Source organism: Pan paniscus, chromosome 2 (assembly GCF_029289425.2).
Source record: "Pan paniscus chromosome 2, NHGRI_mPanPan1-v2.0_pri, whole genome shotgun sequence".
In the NCBI taxonomy this organism is placed as follows: domain Eukaryota; kingdom Metazoa; phylum Chordata; class Mammalia; order Primates; family Hominidae; genus Pan; species Pan paniscus.
The window spans coordinates 110,809,681-110,836,499 of NC_085926.1; the positions used below are offsets into that span (position 1 = coordinate 110,809,681).

Below are 26,819 nucleotides of genomic sequence, written 5' to 3' on the forward strand. Positions count from 1 at the left end.
TGTAGGTGCAAAAAGATTCCACTTTAATCATTGTGATGGACAATAGTGAGTTTTTAAGACCCTCTTGGCCTTTAAACTCCCCTTCACTGTTTATGAATTCTCTACCTTCTGGGTCTTGGTGAGAGGCTGAGCATTTTCTTTCATCCTGGACCCAGAAAAGGCAAGATGTGCACTTGCCAGCCTAGGATCTTGAATCAAGCAAGAGCTAGTGATGCAAACAGGTGTACAATGAGAGGTGGAGCAGTGTCCAATGCCCAGTGGCCATAGTGACAGTAGAGTAAGCTACAACCACGGAGATTCCATGAGCTACCTTATATTCCTTAATAAATGTGTTTTGTGCTTAAACCAGCATCTTCTGTGTGCATACTACATCATGATGGGTGCAATCGAAGTCACAATAGAAGAATCAAACACATCAAACGACTGTTGTCAACAGTAACTACCTAAGAGAGAGGATGACCTCATTCTGGCCAATTGAATCTATCTTCAAAAGCACAAGTTAATTGACAGGAAGAAACTGAATCACAATATGGAAAAATAAAGGTTAAAAGGCACCATCTCTAAGAGAAACCATTAGAGATAAGCATCAGTACACCTAGAGTCTGAGATCCTCATGCACTGGTGATTTAAGAATGAAATGTTTTACAAAGTCCAAGTTATTTTCCTTCAGTAGCTTTACATTTAAATTTGTATTAATTTACCAAAAATAATTTCAAACCTTTTATGAGCTTCAAGAACAGCAGGTATCAAGATATGAAAAACCAAATTAATTTTAAGTGAATACTAGTTAGAGCAATGACACTTAGAAAATAAAATTTAACTTGCACACAATTTAACATGCTTGGAATTGAAACCAGCTATAAAAGTCTGAGATGGTCATAAATATCAGATTTTTATATTGTTTTCCCAAATAATTAAGAAGGAATAGCCATGACAGAACTTGAATTTAATGTTTCATCTTTCTCCTCATATGCCTTTGATTAATTTTTGAGTTACAAAATTCTCATAAATTTTGATATTTAGGCTGCTAAACAGATCTGTAGGCAGGCCAGAGAAATACTACAGGAAGAAGAAACAAAAGTGCAGAATCACAGCTTTTTGCAAACAGTATTTGGCCAGCTGCATCCCAGCCTCATTTGGATCTACTCTTAATAGCCTGTCAGCTCTAACCTCAGTCCCTCTCCATGGCCTTAGCAACCCCTGCAACTCTTACTCTACCTTTTGGCAAGAAAGTATGTTGGATTGTTTTACTTTTCATTTTTTGGAAATACTTAATAACACAAAATGCATGAATACATTCTTGGTACAAAATTCAAACATTACAGAGCAAGCCCCTCTTCACCACCACCCACTGTCAATGCTTGCAACCTTCCAGACATTTTTCCAGGTTCATATTAAACTATATACATACAGGTGTAAAAGCCTGGCCTCAACTCTGATTTGTAAGAAAAATTATTAATATTTAGAGGATGTATTCTAGCTTCATGAAAAAATTACTCCCAGTCCATCAACCCCTTCTATTCTCCCTTCCATCATGGTTGCATCTAAACTTGGTAATGGTTGGAAAAGTATCTGGTCCTCTAAATCATCTGCGCCATAGGCATTTAGGAAGAAAACTCTTGTTCCCATCTTTTCAGCTGTTTAGAACTGGAGACTACCTTTGCCACATTAAGGCTGGAAGAGTAAAAATCAGTCTTCTATCTGTAGTGCTATTATAGCAAGAGAATTCCTGCAGTGCCATCCAGGTTCTTAGCTGCTAAAACTCCCTTTGGGGTCTTTCACTTTCTGGGTACTGCCTGGGAGAGACAGCTTCACTCAAAGGAATCCACAGTCCCATTGCTTGCTCCATTTGTCCTGTCCTCTCAGTTCAAAGAATTTTTGTTTTGTTTTGTTTTGCTTTTTAGGCTCGGGGGTAGGATGGGAGAGAAGACTCAGAATTCCCTCTGTTCCCCTAAAGCTTGGATGCTTTTAAAAAGCAGAGGTAGGAAGAGACATGTAGGTGATATTTCCACCTTTTGTCCACTTACATCTTTCTGCTGAGGTAATGCGTCTAGAATAGCCACGTTAGAAACAGGAGGGAACGAGGAGACAGTGAAATTATTAGGATAATATTACAAAAAGAAATCATTTTGTACTTATTCTACATGAATTATATCATCCTATATGAATTATTCTGTAAATTTCTTTTTCTTCTTATCAATATGCCTTGGTGAGTTTTCTATGTTGTTATATGTAGTTCAACATTATTCATTCAATAACAATTTATTGAGTCCCTATAGTACACCAGGCAATATCTACTGGGGGCTCCCTATATGCCACTGGAGAAACGGGCTACATCTCTATTCTCATCAGTCTTATGTTTTAGAGAGGGAGAAAGATAATAGCCAAATAAGCATGTGCATAACTAATATAATAACATGAAGTGATATGTGCTATGAAGACAAAGAAAGTGGGTGAAAGGATATAGGCAGGAGTGGCATTTCAGTCAGAGAAGGCCACTCTGCTGAGGCAAAATCATTGCTTTTCACTGTTTCATAGCATCACATTCCCCTAAAAAAGGATAGCGAGGTTTATTTCCCATTTTTTTTGGCTATTACAAGTCATATTGTAATATTTACCTCCTCGTGCACACAAATAGTAGTACTTTGAGTAGACACTGAAAAGTGGAATTACTAGGTCATATTGGCAAACTGCTCTCTGAAATGGATGTGTTAACTTGCACTCCCATCAGAAACTGCATGTTCCCTACACCTCTTTTAATAGTTAATACTATCAAAATTATTAATTTTACCAATGTGATATATGAAAAAATGATATCTCAGCTATTTTTAATTAGCACTTCTCTTATTACTCTTTAGTTTGAATATCACTTCATACGTTTATTAAACATTCATTTTTCCTATCTTGTAAAATGACATTTTATTTCCTTTGCCCATGTGTTTATGGGATTTTCTGTCTTTTTCTTTGGATTTGTTGGCATTCATGTATTCAATTTGTCTTACATATGTTGCAAATATTGTATCTAATTCTTTGTCATATAGAACTTTATTTATTCATGTGCCGAATGTATCCATGTATCCCTTTAGTGGTCATATATTTCTCAGTTCTTGAGTTTTTAAATTCAAATTCAGTGTATGTTAAGTATTCCCTATATATAAGACATCATGCAAGGCAGTTTGAAAGACATCAAAGTAAATGAGATATGTTGTCTGCCCTCATGAATCTCACAACTTAGTGGTGGAGACACATGAAAACAAATACCTGTAAAGCCTAGGGCCTTGATCATCCAGAAAATACCATTAAAAGAATTGCTATGGTAGAGCAATGCCTAAGTCAGAACCAGGCACCGAGGAATTTTTCACAGATGCAGTAGCTCTGAAGAGAAAACAGCCTTGTGTAAGATACGGGTGAGAGTAAAGACCTTCATCTTAGATGAAACAGCACAAGCCAAGGCAGAATATGCAGTAAGGAAAGGATAGAGAGAAATTTCTAAGAAAGCTGGACAGTGGGTGTGTGGTTAGGAATAAAAGGAGTGTGGCAGAGAACAGACTGAGAAGGTAGGATGCAACTATTTAATCTTTTACCCATTAATAAGAAATACTGATAAATTCCACACTTCCTAGTCTTTTTGAAAAGTAGTCATTAAAGAAAAGAACAATTAACTGTGAGAAGTTAAGCACAAAGCTGGAGTGATTGGGTGAACACAGATAGCCTTGCTCTAGTGTTCGATGGCAGCTGAAGATGGATTGTCACACAGCCTGTGTGTATGTGTGTGCACTACCGGTGGATCTGCTGGTTTCGACCTGGCCAGAGCCCTTGCCCAAGAACAGCTGCAATTTGCAAGTCTTCTTAAATCTGTTTTACCATCCTGCAGAGGTAAGAGTTGGATAATTTATGCCTTATGACTTCACAGTCCTCTGGGGAGGCTGCCAAGGAAAGCATGTTTTGGATAGAAATCTTAAAAAAAGCAAAAAAAAAAAAAAAAAAAAAAGTAAAAACCTAAGCCCAGTTTGGCATAGGGCTAAGGTTTCACATCCAACTCCTCCCTAGGATCTGCCATTTAATCATCCTCCAGGATGCAAGGGCTGCCATGGGTTACTGGGGATAGCGATTAGGCACCGTTGGGCCGCATCAGCAAACACCCTCTCCTGATAGGCAGTTGGAAAGTAATGGGATTTGGGTTTTAGTTGTGAGAGAATGATGGAAAATGTTACAAACAGCTGACCTCCTTTGCCCCTACTGAAATAGCAGCCTTCCTCTGCACATTTATATGTTGCTTTGGGGAGAGTGACAAAAGACAGATGCTTCTTGCTGGAATGCCAGTTGCTTAATCATTCTTTCTGGTCCCAAGACATTTACTGTAGCTTCTTGGAGCTGACATCTTGGGCCACTCCTTGGTTTTCAATGTCTTGTAAATTGTGTTGCAATTTTCCATTACATGGAATATGGGAAAGTTTGTGGGAGAGTTTTTTTGAAGGTGTTATGTCGCAGATGGTGTCCTCAGCAAAAAGCCTTAAAGTTGGAAGTGCAGGAATTGCAAATAAACTGTAAGCTCTGCAGTGAGACACACACACAAAAGACCTGGTCTGGCTCCTGTCTCCCACATGGCTTCACTCAGGTCCACGGAAGTGTTTATGTCCATTCCAAGGCTCGGCAGTAACATCTGAGATTAATCTTCTCAACAGCATGACCTGACCACGCAGTGCCCACAACAGAGGAGACCTGCTTCCTCTCCAGGTTCTGTGGCCTCACAGCACCCAGGAAGAAGCATGGTAGATAAAATGTCCTTCAGAAGTACAGTAAACTCTCAGCCGCAGACTGCCCTCCTCAGCAGGTCTCTTGCTGTCTGTTTTCAGAAAGATAACATTAAGGAGAAACTGAAAAGTTTTGATGTAGTCAGGCATTTTTATTATGTTAAGAAACAAGAGTAAACGATTAGTCTCATAATCACATACAACCTGTTTCCCAGGAGGATGGCATGCTTAGGAACAGGCAAATCATGACAGTGATTTGGAAAGATATTCATATTGTTTTCCCTTAAAAGTCATAACATTTGGTTGAACTTCACGATTTCTCTTGTTTTAGTGTTATCTTGTTAAATTTACTTTTTCTGAATGTGAGCCTGTGAATGTTTTTTGTCACCCTCCTGTCATATTTACAAATTCTCTTGATTAGCCCCATGACCTCCTTCCCCTGTGCAGAGATGCTTCTTTCTTTCCTCCCTGGTGACTATTATACTCTGAAGAGCTCCCTCCTCAACATGTGGGAGCTTCAAACTGAAGAAGTCACAACTAAAAATGTTTTCTCTGTGCGTTGGCCCCCCATGTCTTTGGGAGAAGAGACATTCTAGGGAGGAACTCACCAATGTGTGCATGAGGAGCATTTGGAAACAGGTAGGATGGATAATAAGACTTTGTGCTTCTATGACACTTTTCACAAGGACATTTAGAAATGTATAAAGATTATTCCCCAAGCCCTCTCCTCAACTGGGTTAAGAGCAAGAATAATTTTCATGTTTTATCAAGAAAAACCAGAATAAGGAGAATTGTCTCTACTCTGCCAGCTTTACCCAGCTCAGAAACCAAGTCCCACCCTTCTGAGATTAGAGACATCATCTGTCAGACTCACTGCCTCTCCCCAGCCTCTCTTTGGTTCTCTACTTTGTATAAACCAATGTTCTTGGCTCCTTATTTAATCTTAAAATCAATGTTGGGTGAATCAGTCAGAATATTTGGACATTCTGTTCAGAAAACATTGTAAATTGATCAAGATTTGCTTGTCCTGCAAAACTCTCCTGGCATTCTTAATAGCAGTCTTCTGTCCTCAGATGACCTCATGAAATGTAGAGTTTGTGTGAGGAGATGATATGGACAATTTCCCCATTGCCCTGAAAGAGACACACCCTGTTACACCACTTTGCCTTCATCCATGCTGTCCTCTCTTCCCGGCATGCCTTTCTTCCCTGCCTGCGTCCACCTTCAATGTTCTTATGTGCCTTCTAAAATTAAGTTTGACTACTATCATCCCCCTCATCAAGGCTTCACACACATACTTCATTTCTCCTTCTTAACAAAGCCCCAATTTTGTTCAAGTCCCACTCACTCCTCTCCCACAAGATGTGTGTCTGGTGAAAGGTGTTGATCTTAGTCCCATCTGCATGAAAGGACTAATCAACATAAGCAAAATCTCAGTCCCTTTGCCAGGGATTGGCTAAAGAATTGTCATACAGTCTTGGCCAATCAGACAGGAGGGAAAGCATGTGAAGGGCTCTCAGTCCTCATTAGTAAGATGGGGACCAAGAAAGAGATGGTCAGCCCTCTTGCCCTAGTTGTGCCATGTCTGACTGTGGCCTTAGGGTGGCTGCCTTCCTCTCAGCAACAAGCCAAGTAGGCCAGCTGGCTTCTTAGTAACACTCCATGGTCACTTAACTCTGAGAGTCTCAGTTTCCTCTTTTTCAAAATGAGGAAGTTGACCTCAATTATCTGTAGCTTCCTTTTAACTTTAGAATACCACACATGCCTCTAAAAGATGATGGGGGAGGAGATATGGAGGAGGATCTAGGAAGTGAAGAAGGCCACTTAATTTCATCTGTAGCTCTAACCATCTGCTGCTATGAACATGAGCAAGCAGCTATTTGCATTTTATGATTGGGTGATCTCAACTCTCTAGTTTAAGAAACAAGTACTAATCTTGGTTTAACCACTAAAATATCCTCACATTTCCCCATTCCCCGAAGTGAATCTATTAATATCCCTTTATCTTGTTTGGTAAACAAAATGTTTTTTACTAACATTAAATGAAAACGGTAGTACAATTCAAGTTTAGGAACCAAAAAGATTTTTTCCCCTTAATTTCAAGTTAAACCATTTTATTCTCCTTCTGTAATTGTTCCAAAACCACCCAAGAAGACCTAAAGAATTTGTAAATGGAGAAGTATGGAAAAAAAATTTTTTTAATGCAGGATTACATTGCTTAAGGTTAGTAGATCTTAGCTTGCTTCGAAATGTTAAGAGACTTAAGTTGAAGCACCATCTAGTGGCTCTCAATTGTGTTCTGCTAAAAGTTGCTCCCAGTCTCCCTGTATTTAGGACCACAGTTAATTTGTTGGGCATGTATATCATTGACCCTGGAACAGCAAGTTGAAAGTGCACAGATCTACTTATATGTGGATTTCTTCCACTTCTGCATCCCCTGAGACAGCAAAACCAACCTCTCTACTTCCTCCTCCTCTTCAGTCTACTCAATGTGAAGACAACAAGGATGAAGACCTTTATGATGATTTCCTTCCGCTTAATAAATAGTACATATATTTTCTCTTCCTTATGATTTTCTTAATATTTTCTTTTCTCTAGCTTTCTTTATTGTAAGAATACAGTAAACAATACATATAACATACAAACTATATATAAATCACTGTTTATGTTATCAGTAAGGCTTCTGGTCAACAGTAGGCTATTACTATTTACGTTTTGGGGGAGTCAAAAGTTATATGCAAGTTTTCCACTGCATGGGGAGTTAGCACCCTTAACCCCCATGTTGTTCAAAGGTCAGCTCTATATGAACACATATGAGGGTTCAGAAAAAAAAAGTGGAGTTTTTTTTATCTTTATATAGCAGTGGGAGGATGGGGGTAGTAGCTGTAGCTTTTTACCCTTTCAATCTAATCATGGCAGTGAGAATGGGATAAAGAAATAGCGTGAATTCACATAAATCTCTTCTAGAAACAATAAAGTTCATCCAGTGGAAAAAAGAATTAATACAAATTTAATACAAATAAAATTTCATAGATTTCAGTTCTCCTGTTTCTCCTACTCACATTCTCTCTAAAAGCCCATAACAGTATCTTTATCTTCCTTCTGAATCCCATAATGTAGACATGTTCTCACACATCTAGGGATTGGCTATTAGATCATTTTTATGTATCTCCAAGTTCTCAAGCCCCTTCCCACAACAAGCCCAGAGCATCCCTTGCATTTATATAACCAACAATTTTTCTTGAACTGTCATAGAGATAACACTCATATCTATGATTCCTATCTTCTGAAGTTACATCTTTTTATTACCTCTATGGGCAGAATGAAAATAGACCATAACAACTGCACATGAGTAGGAACATCTGTTTCATTGTCACTAGGGGAAGAACAAAAATTGGACATGAAAATGGATATGAGTAGAAAATAATTTGTAGCAAGATTGACACAAACCTTCAGATTAACAAACTAGGTATTTGTATCAATTAGTATTAAGTTTAGCTGCGTGTAGAGTAAAACCAAAAATAACACTGGCATGAACAAAATTTTATTCACTCTAACACAAAAGAAGTCAATGAATAGGTGGTTGAGGGTTTATAGGGAAACTTCATGGTCATCAAGCCCAGGATCCTTCTTCCATCTTTCTTTTCTTCTATCCTACTGAGTGGCTTCTATCCTTAACATCATCCATGGCCCAAGTTCACTGCTGGACCATCACTCATCTCACCAATGTTGCAGTCCAGAGACAAGGAGGAGAAGCAAAAGAAGACCCTTCCTTCTTCTTTAAAGAACTTTTCTGAAAGTATTACACAAGATTTGTATTTATATCTCATTTTCCAGAGCTTATGCAAGTGGGCATACTCAGCAAAGGAAACTGAGAAATGCCTTTTAGCTAAGTACATTCCAATAATAAATTAAATTGGAGTTATGCTATTAATCAATGTGTCAATTACCTAAGACACCAGGAATGCTGTATAACAAACAACCATAAAACCTCTGTGGCAACAATTGCTTATATGCCTGGGATCAAGTGGAGGTCAGGTCTTCTCATCTTGACTGAGCTTCCTCATATGTTTAGGGGATGGCTGACTATTGCATCTTCTAGGTTGGCCTCAACAGAGAGGTAGGGATGGGACTGAGGGGACACAGCTCTGATCTACATGGTTCTCATCCTCCATCTGGATGGGCCAGGCATGTTCTCATGGAGTAACGAGTAGAACAGAACTTCTTGAGACCTGTGCTCAAAACAGATACATTAACACTTCCACCTCATTTTGTTGGCCAAAACAAACTGCATAGGATGGATAAATATGTACTCTCTGTATGGAAAGAACTCTAAAGTCAACTGAAAAATTACATGGATAGACGGAGAGGTGAAGATTCAGAGTCATGGATATACTCATCTGCCACAAGGAGAAAGGGGAGGATGAGCATTGGACCAGTGATATGGCTTGGCTGTGTCCTCACCCAAATTTCATCTTGAATTGTAGCTCCCATAATTCCCATGTGTTATGGAAATCAATTCCATATTGTAGCTCCCATAATCAATTCCATAATCAATGGAAATCAATTCCAATTGTAGCTCCCATATGGGAGGGACCTGGTGAGCGGTAATTGAATCATGGGAGCAGGTCTTTCCCATGCTGTTCTCATGGTAGTGAATAAGTGTCATGAGTTCTGATGGTTTTATAAGCAGGAGTTCCCTTGCACGCACTCTCTCTTTGCCTGTCACCATGTAGGACGTAGCTTTACTCCTCCTTGCCTTACACCATGATTATGAGGCCTCCCCAGCCATGTGGAACTGTGAGTCAATTAAACCTTTTCCTTTATAAATTACCCAGTCTTGGATATGACTTTATTAGCAGCATAAGAACAGACTAATACAACCAGGTAACAAGCAATCTCTGCCGCAGTATGGTATTTTTTTAGTCTGTTATAAAATTGTGTTAATGGACTGATTCCCATTCTATGCCCTGTCTTAAACATAAGGGAATTATAATAAAAAAGAAAGGCACACAAGAGCTTACATCATATTATATATAGTAGATATATAATTTACTAATTTAGTTATTTTTTACTTATGTTCAATTACAAAAAGCGTAAGTGTTAATCTTAGTATTTGTTCTATTCTTTATTATGGGCAGAGACTGGGCTAGATGTTGCAGTGAACCTGATTCCTTTTCTTCCAAGGCAGCTAGACTACATTTTCCAACCTCTGTGGATGTTAATATAGCTATGCTACTAAGAACTAACCAATGGAATGTGAGCAGAAGTGATTACTACTCCAGGCCTGGCCCATAAACACCTCCCACATAACATCCTCTATTCTCTCTCCCTGTTTCCTATTCACCAGCTGAACTAGAAAATATTCTGAGAAGGGCAGAGCCATAAGATAAAGTGACAGCTTAAAGCAACACCTCTCTTCTCTGCCCTGCCTCAGCCCCACTAACTGCACTAGAGTGTGATGTAAGCAAGAATTAAATTTTTGTGGTGTGAATACACTGAGATGTAGGGCCTGTTTGTTTCAGCAATTAAATAACCATATGCGTATAATATCATCCAATTTATGCATTCATTTTTTCCCTTAGGGCTTTGCTAAAAATAAAAGTAATAGGCCAAATCACCAGTTTGTTTTCATGCTGCTGATAAAGACATACCCAAAACTTGGAACAAAAAGAGGTTTAATTGGACTTACAGTTCCACATGGCTGGGGAGGCCCCAGAATCATGGGGGTAAGTGAAAGTCACTTTTTACATGGTGGCAGCAAGAGAAAATGGGGAAGAAGCAAAAGCAGAAACCCTTGATAAACCTATCAGATCTTGAGATAAACCTGTCGCTATCATGAGAATAGCACGGGAAAGACCAGCCCTCATGATTCAATTACTTCCCTCTGGCTCCCTCCCACAACACGTGAGAATTCTGGGAGATACAATTCAAGTTGAGATTTTTGTGGGGACACAGCCAAAACATATCAACTTGCTACTTTAAATAAGAAATGTCTTCTTTTAAATAAAAAATCACTTTTTACTAAAGGATTACCATCTGTATCAAGTGAATATAGGATCTCAGTTTACAGTGGCCCTAGAAGATATAAGGATTTCACCAGTGTCTTACTCTTAGCATCATTAATCCATCCAACGGCTACAACCTAAAGTGTAAACAAGAAAGGGAATTGAGACATTAGAACTCTAAAAGGTAAGGGGAACTTCAGAGTCATCTTCAATGACACTGACATTTCCTTAGTTGAGATCAACTTACAATTTCTGCTAAAATGCAAATACTGCTAAAAATGACTCAGCCATTTACTCAATAATCAGTCCAAACATGCAATACTACTGCCCCACTAATTGCTAGCAAGCAAGTAATGGATGGAAGGTCAGCTACTAGCTGACTTGCAGACAGTGCTTCCAGTAGCTCCTGCCATTGCAGCATTGATTAACAATTTGGGTGTGTACAGGAGCCAGGAAGCTGCGAGGAAAGCACCATTTAAAGCACCCAAAGGGTGTATAAAAACTGCCCAGCATCATAATTTGCCTTTTGCTGAGCTATCTTCCTCTTTATTTTGAAAAGCAGTTGTTTCACATTTGCAAATAAAAATTTACCAGGGAAAATGGGAAAGTAGATAAAGTATCCTAGGCATTTATGATGGCAGGCACGAAGCTTTTGCATGTGTACTTACACTGTATGCTAAGAGTCTGAAACAGGTCTTGGTAACTGTATTAGTCTGTCTTCACACTGCTGTAAAGAATTCCCAGAGACCGAGACCGGGTAATTTACGAAGAAAAGACTTTTAACTGACTCACAGTTCCACATGGCTTAGGAGGCCTCAAGAAACTTACAATCATGGCAGAAGGCGAAGGGGAAGCAAGGCATGTCTTACATGGCAGCAGACTGGAGAGTGAGCAGGGGAAACTGCCACTTATAAAACCATCAGCTCTTGTGAGAACTCCCTAACTATCACAAGAACATCATGGGGGAAACCACTCCCATGATCCAATCACCTACACCAAGTCCCTTCCTCAACATGTGGGGATTACAATTTGAGATGAAATTTGGGTGGGGACGCAGCACCAAACCATATTAGTAACTATCACATCAAGTCACAAAAGAAGTTAAGCTAGACTTTGAACCCGAAGGCTTATTGCAAATGGCTGCTTTTTTTGTGATGTCTCATCAAATATAAATTGACATCCAGCTCTTTCGATTTTCATTCTTTAGGAAAAAAACCCATAAAATATATAATTAAGCAGGAATGAACACAAGCCCTTTACAAAGAAATTTGAAAGTAAACACTTGAGAAGCCCCAGAAACTTTCTCCCACCAAATTCTGAAGATGTGGACTAGGCCACTTCTCTCCTAGACTAAAACCACAATGAAGCACTTTCACAATGAAGTTCTTGCCCCCATGCTGCAGGCAGATCTGCCTGGGCTCTCAGTTGTTAATGATGCCTTCACATTAAAGAAGGGGCTGGAGGGAGAATACAACATACCAGAAAAGTGTCAAGCTTTTCCCAGTACATTGTAAACTCAAAATGTTACAATGATACTTTTTTTTTTCTACTGTGTCTTATGCTTTTCAGTCTTCAGTTCCTACCTGACATGATTTATCCTCTGGAAGAAAACAAATCCTGTGGTGACCAGAATGACCACAAAAAGAGAGAGTTTCACATAAAGAATGATCAGTAAGGACAACGCTGGAGATCCTGAGGTTCTGAGACCTTTAAATACAGACAGGGGTGAAAATCATTTTAAGCATTCTTCTACTTACAAATTAGAGTCAATCATTTTAAAGAACATTTTAAAATATTCTTAAGAGTTCACGGACTGTCATAATCATAAAACCTTCTAAATTATCACTCAAATGTTACTAATATATCATTCTTTCATGACAGAGTTTAGGAACCATGTTTGTGTTTTGTACATCGTAGGTTTCTGACAAATTTTCTGAACAAATAAATGCACATTACGCATTGCTAATACTTTCCAATTTTATAAGAAAAGCAATATGTCAAGCTTTCCCCTGTATATTCCAACTTCCCATGCAAATATTAGCGTTTGAAAGAACATTACTCTTAGTATTTGGGGTTTGAGCTGATAACACTTTCCACACAGTGAAGTGATTTTCTTACTAAGTTGATGTAACCTCTTTAGCAAGGTGTTTTATATCTTCCTACTTTCATTTTTATTTACCTGTGAAATGGCCCTAGGAATTATTGAAAAGATAAATCAAACTAATTAGGAACATCATTCTTTTTTTATTTTTATTTTTTGAGAGGGAGTCTTGCATTGTCTCTCAGGCTCTAGTGCAGCGGCGCGATCTCAGCTCACTGCAACCTCCGCCTCCTGGGTTCAAGTGATTCTCCTACCTCAGCCTCCGGAGTAGCTAGGATTACAGGCATGCACCACCATGCCTGGCTAATTTTTGTATTTTTAGGAGAGATGGGGTTTTGTCATGTTGGCCAGGCTGGTCTCAAACTCTTGACCTCAGGTGATCCGCCCACCTCAGCCTCCCAAAGTGCTGGGATTACTGGCGTGAGCCACCATGCCCAGCCAGAAGCATAATTCTGAAGTCTCTTGTCCTATGAAATTGACCACCTAGGCAGGGTGTGGTGGCTCACACCTGTAATCCCAGCACTTTGGGATGCCAAGGTGGGTGGATCACCTGAGGTCAGGAATTCGAGACCAGCCCGACCAACATGGTGAAACCATGTTTCTACTAAAATGCAAAAATTAGCCGGGCGTGGTGGCATGGGCCTATAATCTCAGCTACTCGGGGGGCGGAGGCAGGAAAATCTCTTGAACCCAGGAGGCAGAGGTTGCAGTGAGCTGAGATCGCACCACTGCACTCCAGCCTGGGTGACAGATTGAGACTCTGTCTCAAAAAAAAAAAAAAAAGTAAAGTAAAAAAGAGAAAAAGAAATTGGCCACCTAAAGAATGTGTGAACTCTAAATACAAGTCTGACTCCTGGCTCCAAGAGGTCATTCTATCCCATTAAATAACCTGCTCAAACACTAAACTAGAAAAATGTCAGACAATCCCAGGCATTGTGAGGAAATAAGAAAAATGACATGGTTACAGTCCTCAAAATATCTTGTAATCCAACTGGAGAAGTCAGACTCATACAAATGAGAAGACAACTTATATGAAAGAAAAATAAAATCTCAAGACCCCAATTCACTATGCCAAATGGGAAAAATTAAGCTGAAAACTGAGTCATGCAAGCAACTGCCTTTCCTTTTATTCCTAAGCAGATAGCTACAGATAAAACATAAATTTCTCCACAGGTAGCTACTCTGTGTTCACCTTATCATAATTGACTATTCCCCTAATTGCTCCTTTTCTCTTGCAACTTGTGAATTACCACACCCTTCCTCTTTCCCCTCCAGCGCACTTTTACCCTTTAAATATTGAAGCCCTCAAAGTCATCTTTGGAGAAAGGCACAGATCACCGACTGTTTCTCAGATTCTGTGGTGTTTTTTTGTTTTGTTTTGTTTTGTTTTGTTCTGTTTTGATCTGTGCAAATTGTCCTAAACCTTGGCAAAATGAACTTCTAAATTGAGACCTGTCTCCAATACTTTTTAGTTAAATGTACAAGAGAGAAAACAGTGCTGGATGAACATTACAGATTATAAATCATCTAAGGAATTCAGAACGTTTAATCAACTCTAACACAGAGGTCAGGGAGAAGCAGGACTTGAACTGGACCTTGCTGGTCTGCAGGATTGAATAGGTTAAAAGAAAGACTTTTCAAGATAAAGAAATAATTTGAGAAAAGTTTTAAAGATGAGTTTACCTAAGTCATATTTGGAGCATAGAATGGAATATGTAGAGATGAATCTGCAAAGATTTGAACCTAATTCTGCAGTGACTTGTATGTGTCAGCAACTGTGCCAGACTTTAGGAATATAAAAATAAAAGTAGTGGTTCCAACTCTCAAGGATCTTACACTGTGCTGAGAGTCACAAAAGTAAGTGGTTGTAATATGATAAGCAATATGTATGTATTTGGTCTTTGTCCTCCAGTTCCTGGCACACTTCCAAGGATTTTTCCTAAACTTCTTGGAAGTTCCACAGTGATCCATCTTTTGTATGCTAATGAGATGAGTGGTGGCTGGGAGCCTGAAGACAGCTTCAGGATGGGGCTGGTAATTAGAAAGACCAAGACATGGTTAGAGGGTTGAAACTTTCAGCCCCACACCACCGCTCTCCTCTTCCATTGACCTCCTGGGAGGGGAGAGGGGTTAGAGATTAAGCTAAAAACCAATGCCCAATAATTTAATCAATCATACCTATGTAATAGAGCCTCCACAAAAACTCTACATGACAGAGTCTGGAGAGCTTCTGGGTTGGGAGATTTTCTGAGCTGGTGAACACACTGAGGGCCTGGGAGGTTGGCACTCCCAGAGACATCACGGAAGCTCCTTCCTCCATACCTTGCCCTATGCATCTCTTTTTATTTTTTTTGTCTGTTCCTGAGTTGGACACTTTACAGTAAATTAGTAATAGCAAATAAATGCATTCCTGAGTGTGAAATTTAAAAATCTAAGCTGTTGGAACTTTAAAATATGTTGAGCCTTAACGGAATGTGATTATGAGACCTGAGTTATGTAAACAAGCAGCTATGACCTAGGCAGCCAAAATTTTTGTTTACCTGATTGTACATTAGCCTTTTTCCTTGCCTACATTGTTTTGTAAACTCCCGTAAATGATTAAAGGGTGCCAGAGAAGACGTCTTCCCTCTAAACTGTTGATCTTCATTATTGATTAACTTCCTTCTTTCTTCTCTCATACAATGACTACCACATTGCCTAACATGAAATGTTAACTGTACTCTTTTTATTTATTTATTTATTTATTTTATTGATCATTCTTGGGTGTTTCTCGCAGAGGGGGATTTGGCAGGGTCACAGGACAATAGTGGAGGGAAGGTCAGCAGATAAGTGAACAAAGGTCTCTGGTTTTCCTAGGCAGAGGACCCTGCGGCCCTCCGCGGTGTTTGTGTCCCTGGGTACTTGAGATTAGGGAGTGGTGATGACTCTTAACGAGCCTGCTGCCTTCAAGCATCTGTTTAACAAAGCACATCTTGCACTGCCCTTAATCCATTTAACCCTGAGTGGACACAGCACATGTTTCAGAGAGCACAGGGTTGGGGGTAAGGTCATAGATCAACAGGATCCCAAGGCAGAAGAATTTTTCTTAGTGCAGAACAAAATGAAAAGTCTCCCATGTCTACTTCTTTCTACACAGACACAGCAACCATCAGATTTCTCAATCTTTTCCCCACCGTTCCCCCTTTTCTATTCCACAAAACCGCCATTGTCATCCTGGCCCGTTCTCAATGAGCTGTTGGGTAAACCTCCCAGATGGGGTGGTGGCCGGGCAGAGGGGCTCCTCACTTCCCAGAAGGGGCGGCTGGGCAGAGGCGCCCCCCACCTCCCTCCCGGACGGGGTGGCTGGCCGGGCGGGGGCTGACCCCCCACCTCCCTCCCGGAGGGGGCGGCTGCCGGGCGGAGACGCTCCTCACTTCCCAGACGGGGCGGCTGCCGGGCGGAGGGGCTCGTCACCTCTCAGATGGGGTGGCTGCCAGGCGGAGGGGCTCCTCACTTCTCAGACGGGGCGGCTGCCGGGCGGAGGGGCTCCTCACCTCTCAGATGGGATCGCGACCGGGCAGAGGCGCTCCTCACATCCCAGACGGGGCTGCGGGGCAGAGACACTCCTCACTTCCTAGATGGGATGGCGGCCGGGAAGAGGCGCTCCTCACTTCCCAGACTGGGCAGCTGGGCAGAGGGGCTCCTCACATCCCAGACGATGGGCGGCCAGGCAGAGACGCTCCTCACTTCCCAGACGGGATGGCGGCTGGGCAGAGGCTGCAATCTCGGCACTTTGGGAGGCCAAGGCAGGCGGCTGGGAGGTGGAGGTTGTAGCAAGCTGAGATCATGCCGCTGCACTCCAGCCTGGGCAACATTGAGCACTGAGTGAAGGAGACTCCATCTGCAATCCTGGCAACTCGGGAGGCCGAGGCTGGCAGATCACTCGCAGTTAGGAGCTGGAGACCAGCCCGGCCAACACAGCGAAACCCCGTCTCCACCAAAAAAACACGAAAACCAGTCAGGTGTGGTGGCTCGAGCTTCGCAGGCTGAGGCAGGAGAATCAGGCAGGGAGGTTGCAGTGAGCAGAGATGGTGGCAGTACAGTCCAACTTAGGCTTGGCATCAGAGGGAGACCGTGGAAAGAGAGGGAGAGGGAGACAGTGGTGAGAGGGAGAGGGAGAGGGAGACCGTGGGGAGAGGGAGAGGGAGAGGGCAACTGTACTCTTAAAATTGGAAAGGAAATGAAAACAAACTGTACAGAAAAGAAAACAAACTGTAACTTTAATTAAATCATTATAACTCATAAACCAGCTTTGTATGTAAAAAAGGTATAATCCTACTGAATTTGTTTTCTGCCTATATAAGCAAGACCTTAAGTTAGAAGTTTGAAGCACTGACCCCATTCCTTTGGAGTCTGTGTTACCCGAATGGCTGTTCTCAGACTTTTGCTTAAATAAACTCTTTTAAACTGGATTCTGATCCTTTTGATTATTTCAGGTTGACATGAGTTCTGTGAGCCATTCTAGCAAATTATTAAACCTGACAAGGGAATCATGGGAACTCTCTGAATTTATAGCCAGTTGATTAGAAGTTCAGGTGGCAATCTGGGACTTGTGACTGGTGTCTGAAGTGAGGAAGGTCTTATGAGACTAAGCCTTTAACCTATGGGGTCTGTGCTAACTCCAGGTAGTTAGTGTCTGAATTGAATTGTAGGACACCTAGGTGGTGTCCAGAGAGTTGGAGAATTAGTTGGTGTAGGGAAAAAAACTCACACACATTTGGTGTCAGAAGCATTGTGAATGAAAACAGTGCCAAGCAGTCAATTACAGGGCTGTGGAGGTGCTATGACAGAGGCATGCATGAAGCATTCTGTGAGCACAGAGGAGGAATAGCTAACCGAACTTCAAGGCAAGAGAAAATCATCCCAGAGGATCAATGTCAAACTAAGTCTTAAAACTTCAACAGGAACTGATCAAATGCAATGGAAGAAGAAAGTGCAGGGAAAGAAGTACCTTATGGAGAGGTAGAAATTGCATGTAAAAGGGAACAGAGGAATACAAGCACTTAACACTTTTGAAGAGCCCAAAGAGGCCCACATGCATGGGGTACAGGATCATAAAATGTATTATTAAAAAGCTAATAAAATATTTAAAATTAGTAAATATTATATAAAATTATATATTATTAGATATTTAAAATTAATAATTATAATAAATATTACAAAGAAGCTAATTAAGTGAACAAAGAATGAAACATTTATATTTTATTTGGCACTTGGGAGATGCTTTTTGTCAGAGCATTTTCTGCGCAGGGAGACACAAATGAGTTAAGGAATAGATGTGAGGTGATATAGAAGAGACAGTAAGTGTAGGCTCCTCTTTTAAAAAAATTCTTGGATATGAGTAGAAGCCAAGAGTTAATGTTTGAGGAAGTCATAACACCAAGTTTTTGGATACAGAAGAAAAATAGGCGTGTTTTATGAGCAGCTTTAGGAAAATAATTTAAGGAACAAAAAAACTAAACAAAAGAGAGAGGAGAATGAAGAAAAGCTCCTAAGGAGATAAAAGGGAAAAAAGATTTAGAATTTGGGTTGAATGTTGGTACTACAGAAGGGAAGATCAGGTAATACTGAAGATAAATGGACTGATCTATAGATAAGACGTATGAAGTAAGAGGCTAGACTTGATGGGAAATTGATCATGGAAAACACAGCTAACGAATACATGGTTTCCTTTTGGGGGTGATAAATATGTTCTAAAATTGATTGTAGCAATGGTCACACAAGCATTGAATTGCATGCTTTAAATGGGTGAAATGTATGGTATATAAATTAGATGTCAATAAAGCTGATGCAAAAAAGAAAAGAACAAACATGAAAGATATTATGAGGAGTAATTAATATGATTATATTTAATATTAGTTGTAATAATTATCACAATAGCTAATTTTTATTAATACGATATATATAATAACCAACATTTATTAATATAAGGAAATCTAGTGGCTAACATTTGCTGAGTGTCAATTATGTAGCAGGTATATTAATACAATTATATGTACAACATGTTTTCATATATATGTAATTTTATTTAATTAACCCAATAATCCTATTAGGTAGATCCTATTATCCTCATTTAACAGACAAAGAAACCATGAGACAGAGATATTAAATACTGTTCAAGTTCATATAGCTGGTGAACAAAAAGCCATGCTATGTGAAAGGCTTTGCTCCTAAACACCAGATTATCCTGCCCAAAACAATATAAAGATGTGGACCTTAGCTTTTCATCTTTGCATCACCAGCTTCAAACTTATAAATAGCATTCAATAAATATTTGGAGAATTAATTAATATATTGCTTTTGGATGATGAGATAGGAAGAATTACTTGTCTCTTATTCAAGGTAACAAAGTAATAACTACTACAAGAAATAAAATCAGGAAGAAAATAGCTGTCATTCTGGGCTATCTACTGAACAAGGATTGTTAAAACTACATAAAACTCTTGATATTTCATATCAAGAATTAATCTCAAAGTAAGGGCCTATAGATCACTAAGTTAACAAAATCTATTTTTATGGCTGTTCTACTAAAAGACAGATTCTAGCATTGTAATGCATTTCTCAGTTTGAGAGAATATTTTCAAGCTAGGAGCTCAAATTTTCTTACCTGCTGTTTGGTTATTCGTTATTTTCTATGGAAGAAAAAGTTGAGCATCAAGTTTACTCTTCTACAAGAAACAGGCGCTTACCTGAATTCACCTTTACGGACAGACTCTTGTTGCCAGTCAAATGGGAGACATGGCAGGTCACAGTAGACTTGTGGCCCTCCCAGGGGCATGTACTCTTAACCGTCACTGTGCCATTGCCCCAGTATTCTTGCTTAGTGGCAAGAATAGATCCCTCTGGGATCCAGGAGATCTGGGCAGCTGGCTTCCCTGTAACTGCCTTGCATACTGCAGTTCTATTCCAGCTTTGAAATAGGGTCACTTCGGGTGTAACTGCAGAGAGGAAAGAGGGGGAAAAAATGCTTCAGTTTTCACATAAAGCATATGGAATTCAGAGAGACATTTGTTTCAGTCACAAATCTGGTGATGTGAAATACCTCAGTATGTGATGCTCCTTACCTAACACTTGGAGGTGATATCCATGATGGAAATTCCCATCAGGTGTTACCACTATGCCTCTGTAATACCCGTCATGAGTGGTGTCCACCGGACGAATCTGAAGGTCCGAATTCTGATCAGGTCTAGAGACCCAGGTTATTCTCTCAGCAGTACAGTTGGTTTCCTTGGTCTCATTTGTTTCTTTCTTGTAGGCTTTTGTGCAGGAAGGCTGGCCTCTCAGGATTATTTCCCATGTTATTATGATCAAATTTCTTAATGCGATAGGAGTGCAACAAAGCACAGCATTTGTATCCATCAGTACAGGCTGTGAGATGTTACCTGGACACACACACAAAGGATAATGATATCGAAAACCTTGATAAGGAACTTCATGTGTTATGTTTATCCACAGTATATTACATGAAGTTTTATTAGAACATAAATTTGCTGATCTTATTCCAGAAATATTAGACTTAGGTAAGAACATAACATTCACAAAATATAAATAATATATTGAACCCAATCTAAAGATTAACAAACTTTCTCCAGTATTATGTATTATTAGAAAAACAATATACATAACATTGTATTCTGAAATACAATAAAGTATTCTGATTTTAGTTCAGGAGTTTTAATATCTAGAAACAGAAAACAGAATTATAATTTAAACAACAAAGGCAATGTTCTAAATCTAATCTTTAGGTGGTAGAGACTACTGTATTTATCATACAATTCATGTGCCTTGGAAAAGAAAATGGAATAACTAGTGATGTGATTGTCTCCTCCTTCGTTTTGGTGAGCACGAGAAAAATCAGTAACATCAAAGTTAAATACCCGTCTCTAAGGTTGTTATTTCAGACAAACATAAATGTGGAAAGTTTGTGGTTCTTTCATTAAAGGTAACTAATGTGGCATTCAAGTGGAGCTAGCTGGACATGTTTTATTTAGATGATTACATGTTTTATTTAGAGAATTACAGTCAGTGAGATCCACAGATCTTTAAAAAATCTATAATTTTGCCAGTTGAGCCATCCCATGTAAGTAAAAAAAAATGCCTAGTGATAAGATGTTTAGAAATATTTATTTCTAGTTTAAAAAGTAGTGTGGCATATAATTTTTAAAAAGCTTTATTTTCCTTTGGACATTTATCATGAAAAAGTTTTATTGCAAATTTGTGACACTGTCAAACATAGCCTTTGGATATTTTCCTTCCTTCCTGTTTAGTCACACATACAACCCCAGAGAGTTCAGTGGTAAACTTTCCTCATAGATTTTATTTCTGTATATTCAATCCAATTATCAGGTGTAAATGTAGAAGTCGACTCCTTTCTGTCCATCTTTTAAAGTAAAAATTAAGCCCTGCATCCTACAAGCATCTGCCAACATAGATTCTCACGCATCTCATAAGCCAACACAATGTTTCCACAACTGATCAGGGTTTACTAAGAGGTACTTATTCTGCCGAAGTATGTGTCACTACTCACCTGTAACAAAGGTGAGTGTCAGAGATCTCATCACTATAGCATAAGCAGAATCAGTTGCAGAGGGGCAAACCTTTATGTGGATGAAGTTTGTTTTTGCTACACCCTGCAATTAATATCTCTCCTCTCCTGTTTTGGTGTCACCTGTCTCTTATGTGGTACTTTAACCCTCATATTTGACAGTCAAATAACGATCACATAACCAGATGCAGAAAGAAGTAGGACTTTAACGCAGACCTGAAAGGTCATTAAATCCACGCTCCTTCCAGCACTCCACCTTAGCAAAGGTTCAGAGGTAAGCAAGAACATGGCTTGTTTGGAGAACTAGAGACTGGGACATTCAGGGTCCCTCGTACCACAGCACTCAGATCAACATGTTCTTCAAGTAGTCACAAGGCTGGCCTCCAGCCAGGCCATCAGCTAATGATTCTACTGAAGTTCAACTTTCCGTCCCTCAGTGCTGGCCACTACTAAGGAAGCATATTACCTTCTGCAAAAATTGTTGAATAGTTCTGTGTCATCTGCTTTCCACCCATACATGAACTACTTGAAGCTAGAAAACATTTAGAGAAGAATAAGCGAAATCAATTTTATGTACTCAGAATGGAAACAAGTGTTTCCCCACAGTCTTACTCAACATGAAGACAATTAGTTAACCATAACTAAAATTATACAAAAATCATTGTAAAACAGAAATTAGAAGTTATGCCATCATTAGAGGAAAAAACATGTTAACATCTTGAAAATTATACTTATAAGCAATTAATAATGATTTCTCATTCATGAGATGCTTTGTTTAGTCAACTAGTTTGTATGAGGTAACCATGCCTCCCCCCTATTCCTCCTTCCCCAACCAAGGAGATGGCTCCATGTGGGCATCTCACATGAGCTGGTCCAATTATACTCCTTTCTCCAAATGCTGGAGACAGCATCTTTAAATGAAATTTCTCTGCACATTTTTTTTCCTTTTTAACCTAACTCCTCTAAAAGAGTGAAAGAAATGAACACAAAACTGGAATAATTACTAACCAGGAAGTAGCTCTATAGACACTCTTGTTGCTACTCAAATGTGCCTATCATAAGGTCATGGTAGACACATTGTGGCCCTCCCAGTGACATGAACTCCCAACAGTCACTGTGCCATTGCCCCAATATTCTTGCTTGGTGACACAATCCCCCTGCGGGGTCCAGGAGATCTGTGCAGCTGGCTTTGCTGCAACTGTCTTACACACCACAGCTCTATGCCTGCTTAGAAACAGGGTCACTTCGGGGGAACTGCAGAGAGGTAAGGAAAAAGTGCTTCAATCTTAACATAAAGAGTATGAAATTTAGAGAGACATTTGTTTCAGTCCAAATCTGATGATGTGCAATGCTACAATATATGATGTTCCTTTCCTAACACTTGGTATGGTTAGGATTAGGTACTTCAGTGATGGCCTAGGGGAATGAATGTTGCAGTAATTCTCAAAGCGTGGTTTTCAGATGGCTAGGGATAGCCAAGACCCTTTCAGTGGACATCATCATGGGTGATATCCATGATGGAAATTCCCATCAGGTGTTACCATTATTCACCTGTAATACCCATAATGAGTGAGGACAATGGGATCAACCCAAAGGGAAAGATTCCAGTCAGGACTGGAGGCCTACGTTATACTCTTGTCATTGCAGTTTTGTTGTTTTTTTTTTTTGCATTGTCTCATTTCTCTTTCCTGTAGGCTTTGATGCAGGAAGAATTGTTTCTGATGAGTATTTCCCATGCTGTTACCATCACACTTGTCAATAGGATGGGATGGCAACAGAGCATAGCCTTTTTATCCATCAGTAAAGACAGTGAAGTGCTAACTGGACACAACAAGAAAACGAAAATGATAAAAATTTCTACATGCCAATTTCTTCCATTGGGTCTCATTTAAAGTGCCATAAAACCCTTCTTTTTCTTAATAAGTATTTTACCCACCCTGGATGTAAAAAAGTGGTTGGAGAGGAGAGAGGAGAGATATTTTTGTGTTCATTTCTTTCACTCTTTTAGAGGAGTTAGGTTAAAAAGGAAAAAAAAAAAAACGTGCAGAGAAATTTCATTTAAAGTTGCTGTCTCCAGCATTTGGAGAAAGGAGTATAATTGGACCAGCTCATGTGAGATAACCACATGGACCCATCTCCTTGGTTGGAGAAGGAGGAATAGGGGGGAGGCATGGTTACCTCATACAAACTAGTTGACTAAACAAAGCGTCTCATGAATGAGAAATCACTATTAGTTGCTTATAAGTATAATTTTTAAGATGTTAACATGTTTTTTCCTCTAATGATGGCATAACTTTTAATTTCTGTTTTACAATGATTTTTGTATAATTTTAGTTATGGTTAACTAATTGTCTTCAGCTTGCAACTCAAACATTTGATATAATTGCATTTCCTCAGGATAATCACCATGATTTGGTATGCAACAAAAATGTGTTAAATGTATTTCCAATGCCATCATGTAGAATACTTAAAAGATACTGTATATAAGGCTTCAGATTTAATACATTAATTATTTTTACTGAATCATCAAAGACATTCTTAGGCAATGTGTACGTGTGTGCATGAGTGAGTGAAGAATACAATGACTATTGGTACAGCTTGGTGCCTCTTATAGGTTGAATTGTATATCTGAAAATTTACATGTTGAAGTCCTAACCCTCAGAGATGTGATCTTATTTGAAAATAAAATCATTACAAGTATAACTAGCTAAGGTAAAGTCATACTTGAGCGGCATGAGCCCCTAACACAATACAATTGGTGTTTTCATAAAAAGAGCAAATTGGACACAGATATGGACACAGGGAAAGCACCATGTAAAAATTGGAGGTATGCTGCACAAGCCAGGAAATACCAGAAGCTGGGAGAAGGGCTTGAAACAGATCCTTTCGTAGTGCCTTCAGAGGGAGAATTGCCCTGCCAACACCTTGATCTCGGAGTTTTAGTTTCTAGAACTGTAACACAATAGATTTCCATTGCCTCCACTTCTCACTCCATGGTTCTTTGTTACAACAGCCCTAGCAAACTAATACAGTGCTCTGCACTTCATTCATGCTAAGGCACCAGTAATTTTAAACAACAGTTCAACTGCACTATCAGTGAAAATATCAGTAGAAAGGCAAATAACATCACTGTATTATCATTATCATTATTATTGTAACTCATTTTTACCGAGGTGACCCACTGAAAGGGTCTTGGTTATCCCAGCCATCTGAAAACCACACTTTGAGAACTGTTGCAATAGTTATTCCCCTAGTCCTTCACCAAAGAACCTATGACTATGTGTTTAGGTAACCATAACTGGGGAAAAAGGAATACAAGGATCTTTTGAAGGTTATTTGAATACTAATCTGAATTGATCCTGATACCCAAGAACACAAAGAATATTAAGGGCCTCCTGTTAGAGTAGAAACATATCGGAGTCAGATGATAAAAGAAATCCTGGGCCTGGTTCATATCACAGTGGACCTTCAAATCACCTTATACAGTGGTGATTTTTCAGTTGCTGAATATTTAATTAGAATGAACATGCTTAGCAACTTGCAGACCATCTTGTTGATTCCTTGATCTGTAAAGTAAGTGCTATTATAATAGGAAAGACCAAGATAAATCCCCCAAACCACCCCCCTTGGCGAAGATAGTAAATAAATATTAATACTGAAGACCTAAGTATGAGTCTCCTCTCAGAGACTTAAAGTATACTAAAATCGTGGTCCCCATCATGTCTCCTACTTAATTTACCAGTTAGATCCCTGCAAAACACTGGATGGTGAATTATAGTAGATCAATGCAAAATTACCAAAGTATCAGCCCCAACTGCAGCTACTCTGCCAGATAAGCTATCTTTACTAGAGATACTCCAGTTGCAGTATGTGGTTATTGATCTGGTAAATGCATTATTTTCAACATTCATCAGGAAAGAACATCAAAAATAAGTTTGTATTCCACAGGACAGTAGAGAGTATATAAATATGGTCTTGCCTTAATGTCTACTTTCATGTACAATGTAATCTAAAAAGATCTAGGCTATCTGGGCATTCTGCAAAGACCATCATATTGGTCTACTATATTGATGACATCATATCAATTAGATCTTCTGAGCAAAAAGTGAGAGTTATTATGAATACCTTAGTTAATCACATGCATTCCAGAGGTGAGAAGTCAATTCTACAAATATTCAGGGCCTGACACATTAGTGAAGTTTCTAGTAGGCCAGTGGTCTGGACCCTACCATATATCCCCTCTCGAAAAAAGGACAAATTATTTAACCTTACTTCCTACCATTGAGTAGCACAACACTTGGTTTTGGAGGCAGCCTGCTGCATATTTGCGATTACTGCTCTGACCCTCTAATAGGATGCTAGTCCAAGTGTGCTCCAGACCAAGAAAGGAATCTGTAACAGGTCCATGCCACAGTATACCAGCCCTGACAATAAGTTCATAAAATCAGGCAGATCTGTGATACAAGAAGATTCTGTGATAAAGATGAAATGTGGAGCCTCAGACAAGTCCAGTAGGACAGTCACAGTACAGGCCTAGGGTTCTGGGGGTAAATCTATGTCATCTGAAGCAGATAACTAGTTGCCTTTTAAAAAATAGCTCATGGCATGCTACAGGACCCTGGTGAAGACTGAGCATCTAATCATGGGATATGAAATGATCAGGCTCCTAAAACAACCCATTATAAGCTGCATACTATTAGACCCAACAAATCATAAAGTAAAGTGGGCCCAGTAGCACTCCATTGTAAAACAGAAATGGCTACAATGGGGCTCAGGCTCCAGACTCAGGAGAACACCAGTCATTTTAGTGAACAAATGGTCCAGGCCCCCACTTCATATACCACTGTTATACTGTCATGTCTCCCTCAGTTCACATCTAAGCCCTCCCTGTGTGTTCCCTAGGACCAAAACCCAAAGCTTAGCTTTGGATGGGTTATGGATGGGTTGCCTCAGTCTCTGATATAAGCCAAAAGTGGACTGTTGTGGCACTGTAGCCCCACTCTGGTCTGGCCCTGAAAGACAGTGATGATGAAAAATACTCAAGTAAGAAATGTAATACTCAGTAATAAAAGAGATAAACTCATAAGCAGTGGCAAATGCTTTGGCTTGTTTGGTCAGAGACCTGGAAGAGTCAAAATTGGAAGGTAGAGGACAAGAAGGTGTGGGGTAGAGGCATATGGATGCATTCAGAAATTGCCAGCTTCATGGAGCACTGGCACAGCCTCTGGAAGTCACAACTAACGTTTGGAAATGATATCTTATGAGGATGGGACACCACCCTTTAGGAGGGTGCTGTGTCCCTAGCTCCCCAGTTCATAGAATAAACTGGATCTGAGAGACAAGGAGTAGAAGTGGGGTAGTCTCACTCACCA

General features: G+C 39.6%; 1 protein-coding gene across 4 annotated transcripts in view; it reads right to left on the bottom strand.

Annotated features, from left to right (window-relative positions):
* Positions 1-8,282: 8,282 nt before the first annotated feature.
* The window catches only part of CD200R1L (CD200 receptor 1 like), a 31,191-nt gene continuing 12,654 nt past the window's right edge, over positions 8,283-26,819 (bottom strand). For all 4 annotated transcript variants that reach the window (XM_057301862.2, XM_057301863.1, XM_057301861.1 and 1 more), the window contains 5 exons: positions 21,914-21,979; positions 19,967-20,284; positions 19,592-19,840; positions 12,346-12,469; positions 8,283-8,547 (listed from right to left, as the gene is read on the bottom strand). In XM_057301862.2, the coding sequence (XP_057157845.1) occupies positions 8,535-8,547; positions 12,346-12,469; positions 19,592-19,840; positions 19,967-20,284; positions 21,914-21,962 (753 nt within the window). In that variant the 5' untranslated portion in view covers positions 21,963-21,979 and the 3' untranslated portion in view covers positions 8,283-8,534. The remainder of the gene's footprint in view (positions 8,548-12,345; positions 12,470-19,591; positions 19,841-19,966; positions 20,285-21,913; positions 21,980-26,819) is intronic.